Source organism: Thamnophis elegans, chromosome 11, assembly GCF_009769535.1.
Source record: "Thamnophis elegans isolate rThaEle1 chromosome 11, rThaEle1.pri, whole genome shotgun sequence".
Lineage (NCBI taxonomy): Eukaryota > Metazoa > Chordata > Lepidosauria > Squamata > Colubridae > Thamnophis > Thamnophis elegans.
In genome coordinates this window covers 4,672,107-4,691,302 of record NC_045551.1, presented here as the reverse complement: position 1 = coordinate 4,691,302, position 19,196 = coordinate 4,672,107, and the positions used below count along the sequence as shown (strand labels likewise).

At 40.2% G+C, this 19,196-nt stretch overlaps 1 protein-coding gene across 1 annotated transcript in view; it reads left to right on the top strand.

The window, feature by feature from the left end:
• Positions 1-19,196, top strand: part of C11H1orf21 (chromosome 11 C1orf21 homolog) — an 85,304-nt gene that overhangs the window by 53,648 nt on the left and 12,460 nt on the right. Inside the window, exons 3-4 of the mRNA XM_032227054.1 lie at positions 12,899-12,975; positions 16,828-16,888. Of these exons, the coding sequence (XP_032082945.1) occupies positions 12,899-12,975; positions 16,828-16,888 (138 nt within the window). The remainder of the gene's footprint in view (positions 1-12,898; positions 12,976-16,827; positions 16,889-19,196) is intronic.

The following is a 19,196-nucleotide window of genomic DNA, read 5'->3' as shown; positions in this document are numbered from 1 at the left end:
AACCTCTTCTAACCGGTTCGGTAGATTTGACGAACCGGTTCTACCGAATAGGTGCGAACTGGTAGGAACCCACCTCTGCTGTGCTGGGTCTGCCAATTCGGGAAATTATGTGCAGTTCTGGCACTAAGCACCATGGGGTAACCTGAATGTATTCTCATAAGTCTCTAAACACCGCTTTGTTGTAGGTTTATAATGTAATCAATACTCTCCAGTTGTTTTGAGCTGCCTGTGATTGTAGGAAATGAAGGATATGGCCCCGTATAACACAAATATTGTTCTGGCAGACTGACAGCTTAATTGCTAGAACAAAATAATTGTTCATGTAAACACCAAGAGAATGAAGTAGGAAAGGAATCTAACAGGAGCACAGATTTATATTTAGACCATCCTGTTATCACTGGTTTTTGTGTAAGAACAAAATTGCAAAGAAAAGGACTATAAAACTGGCATTTGTGAATAATTTTTCTATTCCATGTGAATGAAAGAGTTCAACATAGTAACATGAGCTTTTTAGGCAGGAGCAGTGGTGGGTTTCAAAAAATTTTCGAACCTACTCTGTGGGTGTGGCCTCCTTTGTGGGAGTGGCTTGCCGGCCATGTGTTTTTTTTTCTTTCTTTCTTTCTTTCTTTCTTTCTTTCTTTCTTTCTTTCTTTCTCTCTCTCTCTCCTTCCTTTTGTCTCTCGCTCCCTTTTTTCTTTTTTTCTTTCATCTCTCTCACTCACTCTTTTTCTCTCTTTTTTCTTTTTTCTTTCTTTATTTCTTCCTTTCTCTCTCTCTCTCTATCTATCTCTATCTCTATCTATCTATCTATCTATCTATCTATCTATCTATCTATCTATCTATCTCTTTCCTTGCTTTTGTCTCTCTGTCCCTTTTTCTTTTTTTTCTTTCATCTCTCACTTTTTCTTTTTTCTTTTTTTCTTTATTTTTTTCTTCCTTTCTCTTTCTCTTTCTCTCTCTGTGTGAGTCTTTGTGTGTGTCTGTGTGTGTGTGTGTGTGTGTGTGTGTGTGTGTGTGTGTGTGTCAGTGTTAGGTTTCAAATTTTTTTGGAACCTCTTCTGTAGGTGTGGCCTGCTTTCTGGTGGAACCTCTTCTAACCGGTTCGGTAGATTTGACGAACCGGTTCTACCGGAATAGGTGCGAACTGGTAGGAACCCACCTCTGGGCAGGAGATACCAACTTAGTCTCCAGACTTTAGAGGGAACAATCCATCTTGAGCCTTGAGAGATCTGACTTAGCATTGCATACCTTTGCAACTAACCAATAGCTCACCTTTATAAATAAAATGTAAACAGAATTATCTGTACGTCGCTAAACAAACCTTTGTTCTCTCTGTGGCTAAGCATCCCCTAGTGTAATGCTCGTTTGAAGAATCCATCATAGCTTATGCATACGTTATTAGCAATAATTGTATTATTTGAAATATTTATAAAAGATGTTTGACAGATCTCAACTCTTTTGAAAAGCCTAGTAAGAATACAACTAAGACCGATGTATTGGGTTAAATATTGGCATTGTGATCCAAACTATCTGCTATCTAAAATGTATCTAGTATTGTACAATTGTTGGGTTATAAGGAAAAGATCTGTGGGAAGTGAGCAGCATTTTTTTTTAGATTTTCCTAGTATTAGTTTTGGGTACAATAAAGAAAACCTAGGAATGCATTGCACATGAATTCCTCATGTAGAATGTCAGATGGTTTTCACAATATAAAAATTTGTCTCACTTTGGTCCCTTCCATATGGATTGTTCTTCAAACTTCTGTAACTCTTCAGGTAGCATAACAAAGGCTGGAAAGTTACATCATATACTTGGAGTCTCCTATAATATCATTTAAAACCTGACAATTTAAGGAAGAGCTTTCTCTAATATTAAGGAAACTTTTAATGTTGTAGAAAACTAGGGAAGTGGATATGGTTCGTTCAGATAATGTTATTAAGAATGACTGGGTCCATTGTGTAAAATTAGAGCAGAGAAAATTCCAAGGTAGTTCTAGAGAAAGAATTATTCAGAGTGAGGTGATATATATATTTTTTAAAAAAGTAAAATTATTAGGAAGTATTTAATCATAGTGATGTTTCTCTGCTAATAGCATCTGGCTATCCAGTTAGTATTATTTCCTAATATTCTTGCATATGATGAAGCTACACAAATGGCAGCAAAAAGACATTTAGTAAGTAGTTTCTTTGATCATTGTTACAGCCTACAGAGCAGAGGTGGGTTCCTACCAGTTCGCACCTATTCGGTAGAACCGGTTCGTCAAATCTACCGAACCGGTTAGAAGAGGTTCCACCAGTGGACCCGGAAAGCAGGCCACACCTACAGAAGAGGTTCCAAAAATCTTTGAAACCCACCGCTGGCAAGGATCTTGTAACTTGACAGCTTTAAGACTTGCATGCTTCAATGCCAGAGTTTCTGAATAGCTACTTGGACCAACCTAAGTACTAATTCATAATTTCATATCCGGTCACATGGGCGGCAAGCCACTCCCATCCAGTCACGTGGGTGGCAAGCCACTCCCACAAAGGAGGCCACACCCACAGAGTAGGTTCCAACAATTTTTGAAACCCACCACTGCTACAGAGGAACAAACAAATAATATTGGTATGTGTGTTTCTCTGTGTGGTAAAATATTTAACAATTCTAATAGGAAAAAAAAACTGTTCAATCATTAGCGAGTGGCATTTGATCTTCCCTTGACCATCATTCCATCTGAATTTACCTTTTTTTTGAAACTGCATTGAAAGATATTTAAAGCAGATATCAGAAATATTTGCTTTAAAGAATCTTGCCATTAGTTGTTGAAGTTGTCAGTGAGATCAGATGAAACAGTCCGTTTATGAAATTCAGTACCACAGTTTATTACGGAACTTTTATGTCATCTAGTGGGACTAAACCCTAACACCTCTCTTTCGTGAATATTTCCAACAGCATTAAAAGTCAATTTAGCAATTTTATCAGTAAGCCTATCTTTACAACTGCTCCCTTCTGCAGGAAGCATTCCTCTCAGTCCAAACATTTCATTTAGTTTCAGCGATGTTGCAATGTAGCTAAATCTGGTTGAATGTAGGGTATCTTACAACAGTGTTCCCACTAAGTGGTTGCTGTTTGAGGATGTGGTTAGTGAAGTGATATCCTAGATGAGTTGGCATTATCTAGCTGATACTGGGTGCTCTTAGAAACTTAAGGAGGACTAGTATTGGATTGTAGATCAGTCATAGTTGAAAAAAGAAAAAAACACCTAAGAAAGAAAGAAAGAAAGAAAGAAAGAAAGAAAGGAAGGAAGGAAGGAAGGAAGGAAGGAAGGAAGGAAGGAAGGAAGGAAGGAAGGAAGGAAGGAAAGAAAGAAAGAAAGAAAGAAAGCTAATAGTAAGCAACTTCTGAATTGTTGCCCAGAAAATGTGCCCTTGAAATAATTTTATTAAAATGACCAGTAAGAAATATTGGCTTTGCTTCAATTGTTACTAGGATGGTGGGCTTTCTTGTAGCAAAGTAGATGACCTTATCAAACTCTTAATGTCTTCTAGTTCATTTTGTGACAGTGACGTGCGGTGAGGTTTATGGCTGGTGAGGCACTGACGCAGTGGTGGGTTTCAAATTTTTTTAGACTTGTGGACTTCAATTCCCAGAATTCCACAGCCAGGCATGCCCAGTTCCAATTTAAAGCGACAGCATTTGTTTTTCTCCTTTGCGAAAGAAGTTTCCTTCTTTCTTTTTCTTCATGATCAAGTTTCTTGTGCATTTTTTTAAAATCCAACTTTTTTCATTTGTATCACATTTTTTTAAAGAAAACCAAATGGAATTCCATTGAAAGCTGCCATCTCAAATGCAGTTGCTAGACATTGAATAGTTCTTCGAAGGGTGATAATCAAGAATCCCACAGAGTATTTCCACTGGTTCTATATATACTGAAGGAGCCTACCTGTGTGATTGCTAAGGTTCTGTGACCTGATTCCATATAATCGTGGCACATACTTAAACATCAGGGGTGGGTTTCAAAAATTTTAGAACCTATTCTGTAGGTGTGGCCTGTTTTGTGGGAGTGGCTCAGTGGTCATGTGGCAGGGGGGCGTGGCTTGGTGGGCATGTGACCGGGTGGGCATGGCCAACTTGGAAAATGTGGTGAAACTCACTTAACAATGCCCTTGCTTAGCAACCAAAATTTTGGGCTCAATTGTGGTCCTAAGTTCTCTTTCTTTTTCTTTCTTTCTTTCTCTCTCTCTCTCTCTCTCTCTCTCTCTCTCTCTCTCACACACACACACACACACACTTTCCTTCTTTCCTTCCTTCCTTCCTTTTGTCTCTCTCCACCTCTTTCTTCTCTCTCTCCCCCACTTCCTTTTTCTTTCTTTTTTCTTTCTCTTTCTATCTTTGTCTCTCTCTTTTTTCTCTCCCTCTCCCTCCATTCCTTCCTTCCTTCTTTCCTTTCTTGGGTGTATCTCTTCCTTTCCTGTGTGTATCTCTCCCCCTTCCTTCCTTCCTTCCTTCCTTCCTTCCTGAACAGGTTCCAAAAGGTATGCTAAATTTCACGAACCGGTTCTGGCGTACTGGTGCGAACCAAGAGAAACCCACCCCTGATAAACACGCATGTGCACACACGACATAGAAATACAGGCAAATTTGCCACTCCTATTCATGAATGAATTAATCTTTGTGATATGTGGCACCAATAAAGGAAAATATTTGCATCTCAGGTTGAAATGAAGATTCCTTGATGCTTTCTAAGCTTGCTTGTTTTCTTGAAGACGTTTCGTTACCCTAACTAGGTAACATCATCAGTGCTAGTCTAGTCCTGATGGTGTTACCTAGTTAGGATAATAAAACATCTGCAAGAAAGCTCAGAGAGCATCAAGGACCTCTCATTGTGATATGTCTTTGTTGTAGACAATTGTTGCTTTTTAAAAACAGTACAATATGGTATTATGGCTGCTTCTCCCTGGATAAACTTGGTGATTAGCTGTACCCATTTTCTTCTGTCAACCCCCCAACCTTCTCCAATCTACTTAAAAAGACAAATTGGTATCAATTCCTAGTCTTTAAGGTACATTAGGATGAGAAATTGCAACTTGCTTAATGCCGTCTAATAATCTTTATCTGGAATAAGATTTTATCTTCGGCCTCTTGTGTCCAATACTAATATACTGCACAATTTATTGCACCCAGTGCAGATAGTTATTTGGGGCTGTTGTCAGCACATAATACGTATAGTAGTGGTGTGTTGCAAACTGAAAAAAATAGCTAGGGATGTTTGCAGAACACATATACTTGCTCTAAATTTTAGACATATTATTGTTGGGAGTTATCGTCAACACGGTTTATTCTTCTTAAAAAATCATGTTAGCAGGGTTGCGGAAATTGGATATGTCTAGTGTAACGAAGAGAAGGACTAGGGTTGACATAATAGCAGTCTTCCAATATTTGGGGGTCTGTCACGGGGAAGAAGTGGTCAACCTCTTCTCCAAAGCACCTAAGGGAACAATAAGAAGTAACAGATGGAAGCTTACCAAAGAGAGGTTTGGTGTCAGCGTTCCAAGTATCATGTAGAATTAAATCAGAATCAAAGGCAAAACGATCCTTAAAGTTCCAATTTAATAAAGCAGACATCTTAGCACATCTGAGTTAATCCCAATTCTGGAAATGACATCAGAATCCCACCCAGTTAAAAGTTCATGATCTTGTCCCCACACCCACAATCCATCACATGGTCCATTCTTCTTCTTCCATGCTGGACTCTCCACCCAGCTGCTTCCGGTCAGGTGTCAAAGTACGGAGACAAAGGATGACCTTGGCTTCTAGCAAAGAATGAAAAACAATACATTCCACAATCCTACTCCAGGCCTGGGGATAGGCTTCCAATTACCCGCCCGAGTGTTTGATTGCTGAATGAAAGTTGTGTTTTATTATTTTATTTTTTTTGTTCACAAAGTGTTTTGTTTTGACCTTGCACTTCCCCTCCCCTGTGGTTGTAAGCCGCCCTGAGTCCCCTCAGGGAAAAGGGCGGCATATAAATCCCAATAAAACCAAACCAAACCAAACCAAACCTACTCCTGTCTATTCCCCCCTCCCATTGAGTATACTTAAAGAAACAGCATAATGAAATAAGAGAAAGTGTGGCAGGCCAAAATTCTAAAAGGAATATAATTGCAGGCCTGACATCCAGCTTAGAATTAAGAGAAATTTCCTGTCGATAGAACGGTTAAACAGTGGACTGGCTTGCCTCCAGAAGTTATGGATGCTCCATCACTGGAGGTTTTTAAGAAGAGGCTGGACAGCCATTTATCCAGAATGGTCTAGGACTGTGATGGCAAAGCTACGGCACACATGCCATGTCACTATGTGTTTGTTTTGCCAGCTGTGCTTATACTCTGAGATATACGGTAGACTGTCTCTTATCTGTAAATTCACCACAGGGGATCTTGCATTGCATTTTGGGACCTCAACAATGCAGCGCCCCCATAAGAGCCGAGGTGGCGCAGTGGTTAAATGCAGCACTGCAGGCTACTTCAGCTGACTGCAGTTCTGCAGTTCAGCTGTTCAAATCTCACCGGCTCAGGGTTGACTCAGCCTTCCATCCTTCCGAGGTGGGTGAAATGAGGACCCAGACTGTGGGGGCAATATGCTGACTCTGTAAACCGCTTAGAGAGGGCTGAAAACCATATGAAGCGGTAGATAAGTCTAACTGGTATTGCTATTGCAATGAGTCTTTTTGGCTTCTAGGGTTGTGCAGGAGGCCTTCAAGACCCAAAACGGGGCCCACAGGGGGGGGGGGGCGCATTGGCACTGCACGAGCCCCGCGTGTCCCATTTTGGGCCTCGAAAGCCACCTGCACCAATCTGAAAGCCAAATATGGGTAGGCGGCTCATGTGGGAGGGGGAAGGAGGAGCACAGAGAGCTTGCGTGTACATGCACGGGGTCACGTGCACATGCGCAGGGAGTTGCATTCGCGGGATATGGGCGCACACGGGTGCACGCACATTGCATTATGGGTGTGGGTGTGCGCGCATGTGAAAACAAAAAGGTTAGTCATCACTGGTATAGGGTTTCCTGCTCAAACAGGACGTTGGACTAGAAGATCCCCAATTCTGGTATTCTGTATTCTAAAAAAAATATTCTACAAAAACCTATGTTACTCAACAGCAGTAACATTCCCTATAATATTCAAAACTTCAAAAAGTGTTTTGCCACAAAGAAGAGAGAGTCAAGGGTAGGACAAAAAGCAATGGGTGGAAACTAATCAAGGAGAGAAGCAACTTAGAACTAAGGAGAAATTTCCTGACATTTAGAACAATTAATCGGTGGAACAACTTGCATCCAGAAGCTGTAAATGCTCCAACACTGGAGGTTTTTAAGATGTTGGATAGCCATTTGTCTGAAGTGCTATAGGGTTTCCTGCCTAAGCAGGGGGTTGGACTAGAAGACCTCCAAGGTCCCTTCCAACTCTGTTATTCTATATTCTAAAATTGCTTGCCTCCACTAGATTTATATGAGCATTAATTCTAATGCCTCAGTTTCTCCAAACGTATGTTTCATTAATTCTATACAGTGGGCTTAATGAGCAGGAATTTTGTACAATACCTATGGCAGCTTGAGTGAAAGCAGAAGGGGAACTTCTCCAAAGTGAATATACCTTCTTTCTTAATTCTTCTATACATTTATTCCTTCATCCACTATGGCATAACCAGGCTTAAGAACTGGCTCTCCAACATGACACACAGGGAAGCCACTTTTCTCACATACCTGCTTTTTTTCTTACTTTTTTATTGTTTCATTTTAAAAAAAAAATGTTGAAGGAAAGCACCGGCCTTCTGCATTATCTTTACATCGAAGACTGCCTTTGGGACCCACATAATTGTTTCTCAGAAAAATAAAAATAATTGGTAACTACAGCATATTGCTTTGTTTGGAAAAATGCCTACCTTTACAAAAAAGGATCAAAGGTAAGGAGAGGTTAGGGGACTAGAGAAGATGATAGAAAGCATTCTGTAAAATCACAGCGTATATAAATAGTTGTGTCCCTCATGGCTGCCCTTAGTGAATGGGAAAACCTCCCAGCGGTCATTATGAAGAAGGGTCGACAAAATCTGCTCACAAGCACAAAAGAAGCTGCTTAATGAATCTCACTTGATGGTATTGTAATTAAAGAGATGACAGAGATGGGTTCCTACCAGTTCGCACCAGTTCGGTAGAACCGGTTCGTCAAATCTACCGAACCAGTTAGAAGAGGTTCTACTAGTGGACCCGGAAAGCAGGCCACACCTACAGAAGAGGTTCCAAAAAATTTGAAACCCACCACTGACACACACACACACACACACACACACACACACACAGATTCACAGAGAGAGAGAAAGATAGGAAGAAAGAAAGAAAGAAAAAAGAAAGAAAGAAAAAGTGAGAGAGAGAGATAAAAGAAAAAAAGGAAAAAGGGACAGAGAGACAAAAGGAAGGAGAGAGAGAGAGAGAGGCAAGCCACTCACACTCACACATACACACACAGAGAGACACACACAGACATGCTGGTCTTGTATTCGGGTCTTTTCCCATGTAAGATTGAGATTGTCTTGGCAACGTTTCAGCGAGGTCTCACTTGCCATCTTTAGGCTGGGTTTTGGGCGTAAAATGTGATTGGAGCTGCCGTCTCTATAAATCTTGGTGGGGGTGTGTGGAGTGCTGGCTTTGTTTCAGTAAGTGGAATGATTGGTTGTGTGGTTGTATCATGATTGGTAGATTGATGCTGGTTGGTGCTGACTATGTGTCCGTTGTTGTTTCATGTTGTAACGGCCTAGGTGGTGGGTGGGGCTCATTTGTTGACTAGGGCTGGTTTCCAGATGTCTGGTAGGGGGGAGGTATCATCACGTTTATTCATGTTGTGGGAGTGTTTCTCTATTTCGATAGCTTCCATAATTATTCTCTTGTTGAAGTGTTCAGTTTTGGAGATTAACCTGGTTCCTTCAAAATTAATTTCATGTCCTGCAGCTTTAAGGTGCTGGAAAAAGGAGGAAGTTTTTTTCTTTTTTTCTTACTGCGTTCTTGTGTTCTGCGATGCGTGCATTTATTCTCCTGTTCATTCGTACTCTTTTTGTAAATCCAAAACACAGTAGAAGAATTATCCAGATCACTCCTCGGGTTAGCTATTCCAATAGGTCACATGGCCAGCAAGCCACTCCCACCTACAGAAGAGGTTCCAAAAATTTTTGAAACCCACCACTGACACACACACAGACAGACAGACTCACAAAGAGAGAGAAAGAGAAAGAAAGGAAGAAAGAAATAAAAAAAGAAAAAAGAAAGAAAAAGTGAGAGAGAGATGAAAGAAAAAAGGGAAGAGACAAAAGGAAGGAGAGAGAGAGAGAGAGAGAACACATGGCTGGCAAGCCACTCCCACCAGATCACATGGCCAGCAAGCCACTCCCACAAAGGAGGCCACACCCACAGAGTAGGTTCGAAAAAAATTTGAAACCCACCACTGGAAGATGACTATTTTAGAGTAACTCGGAGATGATGTTGTGTAGAAGAAATGTAATATACTCTGCAGCAGCATATTTATCCCCCCTACATGGCATAAAAGCCAATGCCATCTTAACCAGGGGACAAAAATGCCTTTCCGCGCTGCCTGGTGAAGACGAGGGGGGTAACCAGATTGCCCAATGCTTTGGTTGTTAAAGAAAAGCAAAGGTTAGCTCTGCTGGTCTGTAAGCGAAGCCCGAAGGCGGATATGTTGAAAGAGTCACTTGTTTCAAACCATTTCAGGGGGATTTCAAAATAGATTATAGCATATACTGCACATTACGTGACCTCTGGACAAGTTCCAGGCACTATGTGTACTTTACCAAAGTATCAAGAAAAGACTTTTACTGGGAAGAAAGGAAAAAAGAACTTGCTTGAAAACTCTCAAGTTCCGAGATGAAAGAGAAGAAAGGGGGGGGTAGGAAGGAGGGAGGGAAGGAGGGAGGGAAGGAAGGAGAGAAGAAAGGAGGGAAGGAAGGAGGGAAGGAAGGAGAGAAGGAGAGAAGAAAGGAGGGAAGGAAGGAGGGAGTGTAGGAGAGAAGGAAGGGGGGAAAGAAGGAGGAAAGGAAAGGGAAAGGAAGGAGAGAAGGAGAAAAGAAAGGAGGGAAGGAAGGAGGGATAACAATTAAACAATTGTAGTCAAATGGAGGTATAATGATGGTAATATGTATAAATATCTGAGTTAAAATACTTCAGTTAATATGAATTATGCTTGATGACTGTGGAAGAGATGCACGAAAGTCTTTTGAAACCAACTGATACACTTTCTACAGTGTGTAAAAAAGGAAGATTTTGTGTGTTGTGTTTGTTTTGAAAATAATTTAAAAAAAAAAGAAAGAAAGAAAGAAAGAAAACTCTCAAGTTCCATGATTTTATTTCCAGAAAATATTGGCCAGAGATTATGTTATTCCTGTGATAGTGTAAGAACAATAGATAGTTGGCGAAATCCCAGTGAGTCTGCCAAGAAAGAATTAGCAAAAAATCAAATCAGGAAAGGAGATGTCATTATATAGCTTGAGAGAAGAACGCTGTCTTGTCAATCTCTGTTAGTTCACTAAATCTTTTCAGAGAGGAAAAGCCCTCACTACTCAGAGGAGTAGACTTCATGTATACATGCCCAGCATACCCAATATTTCAAATGATGGTTTAGAGATGTCACAAAAATTAAACTGATCAGGTCAAGTAACGCCAATGGGGCTCATGTTTGTTATAATGCCAGATCTGAATCTCTGGCCTGTCCTGATGCAGAAACGTAGCACTGATATTCTCGTCTATCTCTTTTGTAAAGGTACAATAAATATTTTAAGCCTTTCCTAACCTATCAGATCAGGATCCTACTGCCTTTGTGGTGCAATCAGAACATTGCGTGTGTTGAAGTTGTTTTAACGCAAACCAAAGATGCCTTTTAAAAAACAAGTTTACATCCTATTCTTATGCATGCCAGTGCTGTGTGTGAGGTCATTTAAGGTGGTTCTGACAAGTGTCGTCGGCATCTTCATATCCGGTCACATGGGCGGCAAGCTGCTCCCATCCAGTCACATGGGCGGCAAGCCACTCCCACAAAGGAGGCCACACCCACAGAGTAGGTTCGAACAATTTTTGAAACCCACCACTGGATCACAGGAGATAATGAAAAACAAACAAGCATTCTCGACTTGTGGAACTAGATGCTGATTTTAAAACCCCAGTTTTGCAGAGACTCCTGTCATAGTGCCCCTGCGCCGAGGTGGCGCAGTGCTTAGAGTGCTGTACTGCAGGCCACTTCAGCTGACTGTTATCTGCAGTTCGGCTGTTCAAATCTCACCGGATTAAGGTTGACTCAGCCTTGCATCCTTCCGAGGTGGGTGAAATGAGGACCCAGACTGTGGGGGCGATATGCTGACTCTGTAAACCGCTTAGAGAGGGCTGAAAGCCCTTATGAAGCGGTATATAAGTCTAACTGCTATTGCTATTGTTCAATTTCATTAGCACTCATTCCCCACCTCTGTTGACTTGAGATTTCTGTCTTCTTCTCGTGTTTGTAAGCAAAAGGAAGCCTGGCCAGGAATGACAATCCCAAGTGCCCTGGGATCAAAAGGACACAAGAGATGGGTTGCCTTTGGCATCTTTTATTCCGAGGCTTTACATTGTGCTGCTGAAGAATTGAGTGGAAAGGGCAGATAGCTTTGAATGAAAATCCATTCGTGCATTGTTGCTTATCTCTCCATCGGTCTCTTCTCTGCAGTATATGATTCTGCAACTCTGAGAAATATCAGGTTTTAACAGAGAACTATCTCACCAGCTACAAAATAATTTATTAATGGCTTCCCCATTCAGCTTCTACCTCCTGGTAATCAAGAGTCAAGATGCTTTGGGGCTGAAAAATCTGTGGGATGGAAAGTAGTAACAATGGATGACAGGTCCATCTGGTTCTTACTGAGTGGTTAATCAGTATTCTAGCATGAGATTCATTGAGTGGATGTAACAGCAGAAAGTAGAATAGAATAGAATAGAATAGAATTTTATTATTTGTATGCCGCCCTTCTCCGGGAGGACTCAGGGCGGCGAACAATTCAAAAGGGGGAAAGGGGGAACATAAAAAACGAAATACAAATAATAAAAATAGGCAACAGTCGCACAACCATACATGTCGAGAGGGGAGGGAACTCATCAACCCCAGGCCTGCCGGCAAAGCCAGGTTTTGACGGCTTTTCGGAAGGCCTGGAGAGAGGTGAGGGTCCGAATCCCTGCGGGGAGTTCATTCCAGAGGGCCGGAGCTGCCACGGAGAAGGCCCTCCCCCAGGTAGTAGCCAGGTGGCATTGGCTGGTAGATGGCACCCGGAGGAGGCCAACCCTGTGAGATCTAATGGGTCTGTGGGAGGTAATTGGCAGCAGGCGGTCTCTCAAGTACCCAGATCCAATACCATGAAGGGCTTTATAAGTTACGACTAGCACCTTGAAGCATATCCAGAGACTGATCCGGAGACTGAGTATAGGTGTGTTTTGATATTTAAAAAAAACAGATTATGGAAATAAGAGTTTATGGCTCCCAGATACCCTAGGTCTGTTTTATTAAATATTTGTGCTTTTGTTTTCACGAGGAATCACTGCATTATTCAAGCTTCTGTGTCGTTTTGGATCATTTGGATAATTCAAATTGTTTAGATTCTATGAAAAAGAAATTGGCTTAACACAATACTTTGAATTGGGTGTTCAAATAGGAGGTTGATGTGTGACTGTTTTGTCGTAGATTATCATTGTAAAACTTGACTGCCTTTTCATTTTTAAACTCTCATATTTATACGTGAATTCTTCATTAGTCAGTTGACTGTGATGGGAAATATTCCCTAACATAAAAAAAAAAAAACCTCATCAACTTGTGAATATGTATCTGTGTTTGTTTGTTTTTCAGGAAAAAAGTGCCAGTTCACATGTAAAACTTAAGGCTAATAAAGAACTGCCAGGATTAGTACATCAACCTAGAGCAAAGTAAGTCCAATTTCATTTTGTTGCATTTAATTTCCATTCCTTTGCCCCTTTCCCCATTTTTCATATTCTTCATTATTGAAATGTTTGGAAATGTTTATTCCACTTGTATGCCGCCCTATTCCCGAGGGACTCAGGGCGGCTAACAAACAAAGGTGGGGTGAGGATACAAGCAACAAAATAAAGACAAAAACAAGTTAAAAACAAGGCAACAGTCACAACAATTCGAGTGGGGCTGGGAACTCATCAGCCCCAGGCCTGCCGGAACAGCCAGGTCTTAAGGGCTTTGCGGAAAGCCTGAAGGGTGGTGAGGAGCCGAATATCCACGGGGAGATCGTTCCAGAGGGCCGGAGCAGCCACAGAGAAGGCCCTCCCCCGGGGGGTCGACAGTCGACATTGGCTAGCGCATGGTATTCGGAGGAGGCCTAATCTGTGGGATCTAATTGGTCGCAGGGAGGTAATTGGCAGGAGGTGGTCTCTCAATTTAATCAATTTATTTTATATTACTGGCTTTTTGCTGCTCCTTAAAAACGATTATTTTGTTTTACTCTCAAGCTACAATTTATAGTGGCCACCTTTATAAAAAGTTAAATACAAAAATAAAGCAAAAATATTTGACACCCGTAATTGTCGAACTGAAGCTATGCTACAAACTAGATATAAATTGTGTGGGGGGGGGGGTTTGGTCTCTGTGGATTGGGGACAACTGTACTTACCCAAAGAGAAGATTATTCTGAATGTAATAGAATCAAGATCATGAGAAGTGATACTACCACTTTATAATGCCTTGGCAAGACCGCACTTGGAATACTGCGTCCAATTTTGGTCACCACAATATAAAAAGATGTGGAGACTCTGGAAAGACTGCAGAGAAGAAGATGGCAAAGATGATTGGTTGAGGGGGAGCTGAAGGTTAAACATATGAAGAACAGTTGCAGGAATTGGGTATGTCTAGTCTAGTGAAAAAGAAGAACTAGGGGTGACATGATATTAGCATTACAATATTTGAGGTGCTGCCCTATGAGCCGAGGTGGCGCAGTGGTTAGTGTGCAGTACTGCAGGCCACTTCAGCTGACTGTTTTCTGCAGTTCAGCGGTTCAAATCTCACCGGCTCAAGGTTGACTCAGCCTTCCATCCTTCCGAGGTGGGTAAAATGAGGACCCAGACTGTGGGGGCGATATGCTGACTCTGTAAACCGCTTAGAGAGGGCTGAAAGCCCTATGAAGCGGTATATAACTGCTATTGCTATTGCTATTATTATCTGCAGTTCAGCGGTTCTAATCTCACCGGCTCAAGGTTGACTCAGCCTTCCATCCTTCCGAGGTGGGTGAAATGAGGACCCAGACTGTGGGGGCAATATGCTGACTCTGTAAACCACTTAGAGAGGGCTGAAAGCCCTATGAATTCTGGGAGTTGAAGTCCGGACATCTTCAAGTTACCAAGGTTGAGAAACACTGTTCTAGAGAGCTCAGCAGCAGTTCTGAATTTTCAAATGCTAGGTTGATGTTGCCTCAAATAATAATGGAGGATGAGCAAGCTGTCTCATCAGCATTCTGTCTGCATCTCTCATGCTTGGTATGTCAAACAGGGCATCAGCTGCTATGAAACTGCCACATCACCTTTTGTAAATGGCGCAGTGTAATCATTTCTCCATTATTTTGTATGTGGCTTCATCAGACATCCAAGGGGAGATGCCGGGGCATACATCTGCATGACTGAATTGGTTACCTAAGTTATTATGCTCCTAAAACATGTCTGCTTCTTGAAAAAGATGACCTCAGAACTAATTAAAAATATTGCCGAACTTAATCCTTATGGATGCATTTAGAATGTAGCAGCCTCTCCTCTTTGTGATCATTGTTGAGGATGCCTCTTCCTTGGTGTTTCATATTTCTTCACTTTCCTGTTCCCCGTGACCGTCCTTTTCACTAACTATTCTCTACAGAGATGATGACCGATAAGACATTAAATTTTTAGGAAAGAAGCTGAAGTTGGTTTAACTTCTATAATCAACCATCTTTCTTCCTGGATAATCTTGAAAAGGAAGTCTTATCTTTTGTTTTTGAAACGTCTTCTGCCATACCATTGGATAAAATTCTGAAATCTGCCGTTATTACTTTTGAGAACTTTTGATTAAAAAAAAACATAACTAAAATAGGTAAGCAAATTTGGCATTGGCATCACATGTGCGGTTTTTCTCCCTATGTTTTTAAAAGCATTTATCCTTTTCTACAGAGTTGTTTGTCTTGGTTTTTTAATATGTAATTTCCCTTTTTTTTAAAAAAAGAAGCTTGATTTCCAGTGTATTTGACATGTTGTTGCCTGGCGTTAAAAATCTTGGTTTCTCCATTTTCTGTTTCACGGTATATAATCTCATTCTGAATGCTTATATACCAACAGAAGATGCCTTTAGGAAAAGGCCTATATACATCAGGGTTATTTGTTAATCACTCCAATATTATATATGGGAATTGGGTTCTGGAGATCATGAATTGCCAAGACCAAATTTACCATAATTTTATTCTGTATTGCTACTAGTATTTCCATTAGAAATCTCGATTCACCAACATATTGCCGATAGAATTGTAGTAAAAAATGGAAGCCACTGAGTCATAAGAAATAATAAAAGCAAAAAAACTAACAAAACACAAGCAAATCTCAAGTAGGTCACTTCTACTTTCTGAGTGGTCCTCTGGAATCTGTATCTGAATATTTTGATCTGAGTTCATTTTTCCCAGAAGCAAAAATGCCAGACTCTGTTTTTTTTTTTTAAAAAAAATACATCCTAAAATTCAGCAGTGAATGCTCAAAACATAGCCTTTGAATCCTCTGTGTATCCTGGCTTTGTACAGTGAAATTATCTGACCTTATTCTGTATATTTTTATGATGTCTTGGGTCCTGAACTTTGCAAATGCACTGCCACGCTTTAATAGTATTGCAGTTCTGTACTATAGTATTATCAAAACTATATTTCCAGCCCTTCCTGCTTCTGAGAACTGAAGTGAATGTTGCGTCTTTTTTAAAGTGTTGTCTTTTTCTATTTATCCCCCATCCCCTTGTCTGTTGTGAACCGCCCGGAGTCCTCCGGGAGTGGGCGGCATACAAGACAAATAAAATGAAATGAAATTAAATTAAATGAAATGAAGTCTGCCCAATTTGGCATCTTAGCACTGGGTTGTTACTGGAAGCAGATTATTTGATTTTGTGGGTGGTGGTAAAAAAAAACTCTTGTTCTGGAAATGTCAGTATATGTTAGAGTATAAATTAGAGGCTTCTGATGAATTCAATGTAAAGAATTATTGTGCTATGTCCAACTCTATAAAAGGACTTTTGAGGGTAAAAGTAAATTGTGCCAACTTTGCTCTCCCAAACTGGTTCTGTGTCTTTGAGAAATCTTTGTTTTCAACAGAGACTTTTTTAAATAACTAAATTATTCTGAATTTGGGGAGGCTATCCTAAATTAAATTCATAGTTCCCAGCTCTTGATTCATTAAAATTACGACTCTCCTGATTGTTTCCTAAAAAGCAGGTCAAGATAGTAAACTTCCTCTAATCTCCTGTAATTCAAATATTGGGAATTTTTCCATTGGGAATCATTCCCTCTGTTGTCATATATGTGAGATGAAATACATGATCTGTTTCCATAATCTGATTAGACCTTGTTGCATGTGCTGAAATATGCAAAGGCATCCCCACTAAAACAAATGTCCTTCTTCTGAGTCTTTTGCTCAATGGGGGTTGATGACTTCTCTTCTTCTGAAAGTGGCAGGTTAGCGATTGCCATAAGAAGACTAACTGTCCCGCTAAACTACATCACTTGAAAATCCCTTTGAAATGATTCTTTCTGTTTTCAGCATGCACATTTCTGAAAGCCAACAAGAATTCTTCCGAATGCTGGATGAGAAAATTGAAAAGGTAAGAGGGACAAAAGACAATAATTTATACATTATTGTACTTGAGCTGCGATATAGTTGCTCGTGGGTCATCCTGAAATGCAAAGAGACACGGAAATATCTAAAATGTACAACTATGACTATGGGATCATTTAAAAGGTGAGAATCCATTTGGGACTTATCATTGACTAAGCAAGTTTCCATTTTATAACAAGTTCCTAATGCTCAGCTATTATACTTTCACTGACTGATTGGTTTTATTGGAATGTAAAACCTTAAACCCTAAAGAAAAACTTCCTTTGGGGACAATGTCCATTTTCAGTAGAGCGAACTCCCAAGGCCAAGACAATACAGAGAGTTTGTAGGTAGGTATGGCTACATTTCTTAGGCGCCATGAATGTCTTTTTTTTTCCAGACTAGGTTGAAGAAGGATTTAAATTAGTTCCTCGGGACTGAGGGGAAAGAAAACTCTTTGCAACCTTTTCAACCAAGGATCAGCTCTAAATCAATGCTAAATAAGACTCAACAGAATTCAAGAGGGGTTGGGACTTAGATCATTTGTAGGAACATAATGATTTTAAGCTGATGACTTGTTTAACTCAGCCCCACACCAGCACTGCTTGTTCTTCTTCTAAAAGGGCTTCTTAAATGACATTTAGAACTCTTGATCAGGTATTACAGATTTTTTTAAAGCAGATTTGGCACTCTGAAAAAGTTGGAAAAACCATGAAACCTCTAGAATAGTAAGCTAGTCTGATCCGAGAGCTTCTATGGGAATATAAGAATTATTGTTTATCATGCCCTGACATAATGGCATATAGAAGGTAATGGGGTTTTTTCATAGGTCTGATATTTCATCTTATACCTGATAATGGTTCAATAACTGCAATTTTCCCTTCTGCTTTTCTTTTCATGGTTTTTTTGGTCTTTAACCAAAATGAAGATTTTTTTTAAAAAGTCAGAGAACATTTTATCTTCATCCTTGATAGAGGTGTTACCTTAGGTAACAAAACTACTGTTCTCCATAAGAGAAACTGAAAATTATTCTCTGACATCAGCAAGTACAAATTACCATATTTTTTGCTCCATAAGACGCACTGCCCCCTCCCCCAATAAGTGGGTGGAAATATCTGTTCACCTTATGGTAACTTCTACCCTCAAAACTGAAATGTTGGTTAAATGCACTAGGGGGAGGTGGAAAATTTGGTCATTCCTTTGGTCACCATAGTTCAGCTATTTGAATTTAAATCTAGGTTTCTGCATGATCCTTTCCTCCAACAAAACTTCAGGTGTTTGGAACAGGAGTCTCTTTTCGGATTAAGCATATTTTAGTATATAGTTCAACTTTTCCATTGAAGTTTATCCAGGACGAAGATAATGATGACAAATCTCAGGATTTTTTTTCCCTCCCGGGAAAAAATTCAGCAAAATTCAGTGTCTTCTAATGCAGGAGTAAAATGTGTGCAGTTAAAAGCAGTTACTATAGGTTTATGTCAATACCGAATAACCAGCCACAGATTTCAGTAGTTGCTTCTATTAATCCAATCAACTTCATTGCAGATTCCTGTACTATTAATCAACGCATCGGTTACACAAAACACTTGGATACACTGCTTTTATTTCATGTGTATTGTAACTATAAAATGTGAAAATGCATGAAAGGTTTGTGTAATAATAAGTGATTCCCCGAGCAGCAATTACTTAACTTGTCTAGACAACGCAAAAATAATAAATGATGGAAAGAATTTGGCTGCTACTGGATGGACTGCATTTGTTGAACACAGCCTGCCCTGGGGAAAGAGGGATATGAGGGCTTGAGAAAGATACAGGAAAAATTGATGTGGGAAAATGAAAGGTTTTCATCTGGCCCAGATATGAAGGACCCTGGAAATGCACACTTTTTAAAAAAAAGCTGGCAGACTTTTTGTTCTAGATTTCTATTTATGGCAAATAGAATAAATTGTACCATGTGCTCCTTTATTGGAGGGGAAGGCATACAAATGGACTAAGCAATATCTGTTCATCTTATGGAGCGAATATTGCGTCACAGACCATGAAGTGAATTACCTCAGGTGTTCTGACCCCCCTTGTCCCACACCAACACACACTGCGCCAAAGATTTTCAAGTTAATATTTGATACCACATATTTTAAAAGATATTGGCTACATGGGAACAGAACATTAGCCTTTGTATCTGGTCTCTGATTTCAGTAGTCTTAAATGACATAATACTGTTGGATTGGCATTATTATGTTTAAATAATTATGGTTCACCGACAAATGCGCGCACGCCAAAAGTGCGGCGACAAAACCACGGTGAGAAAACCGTGA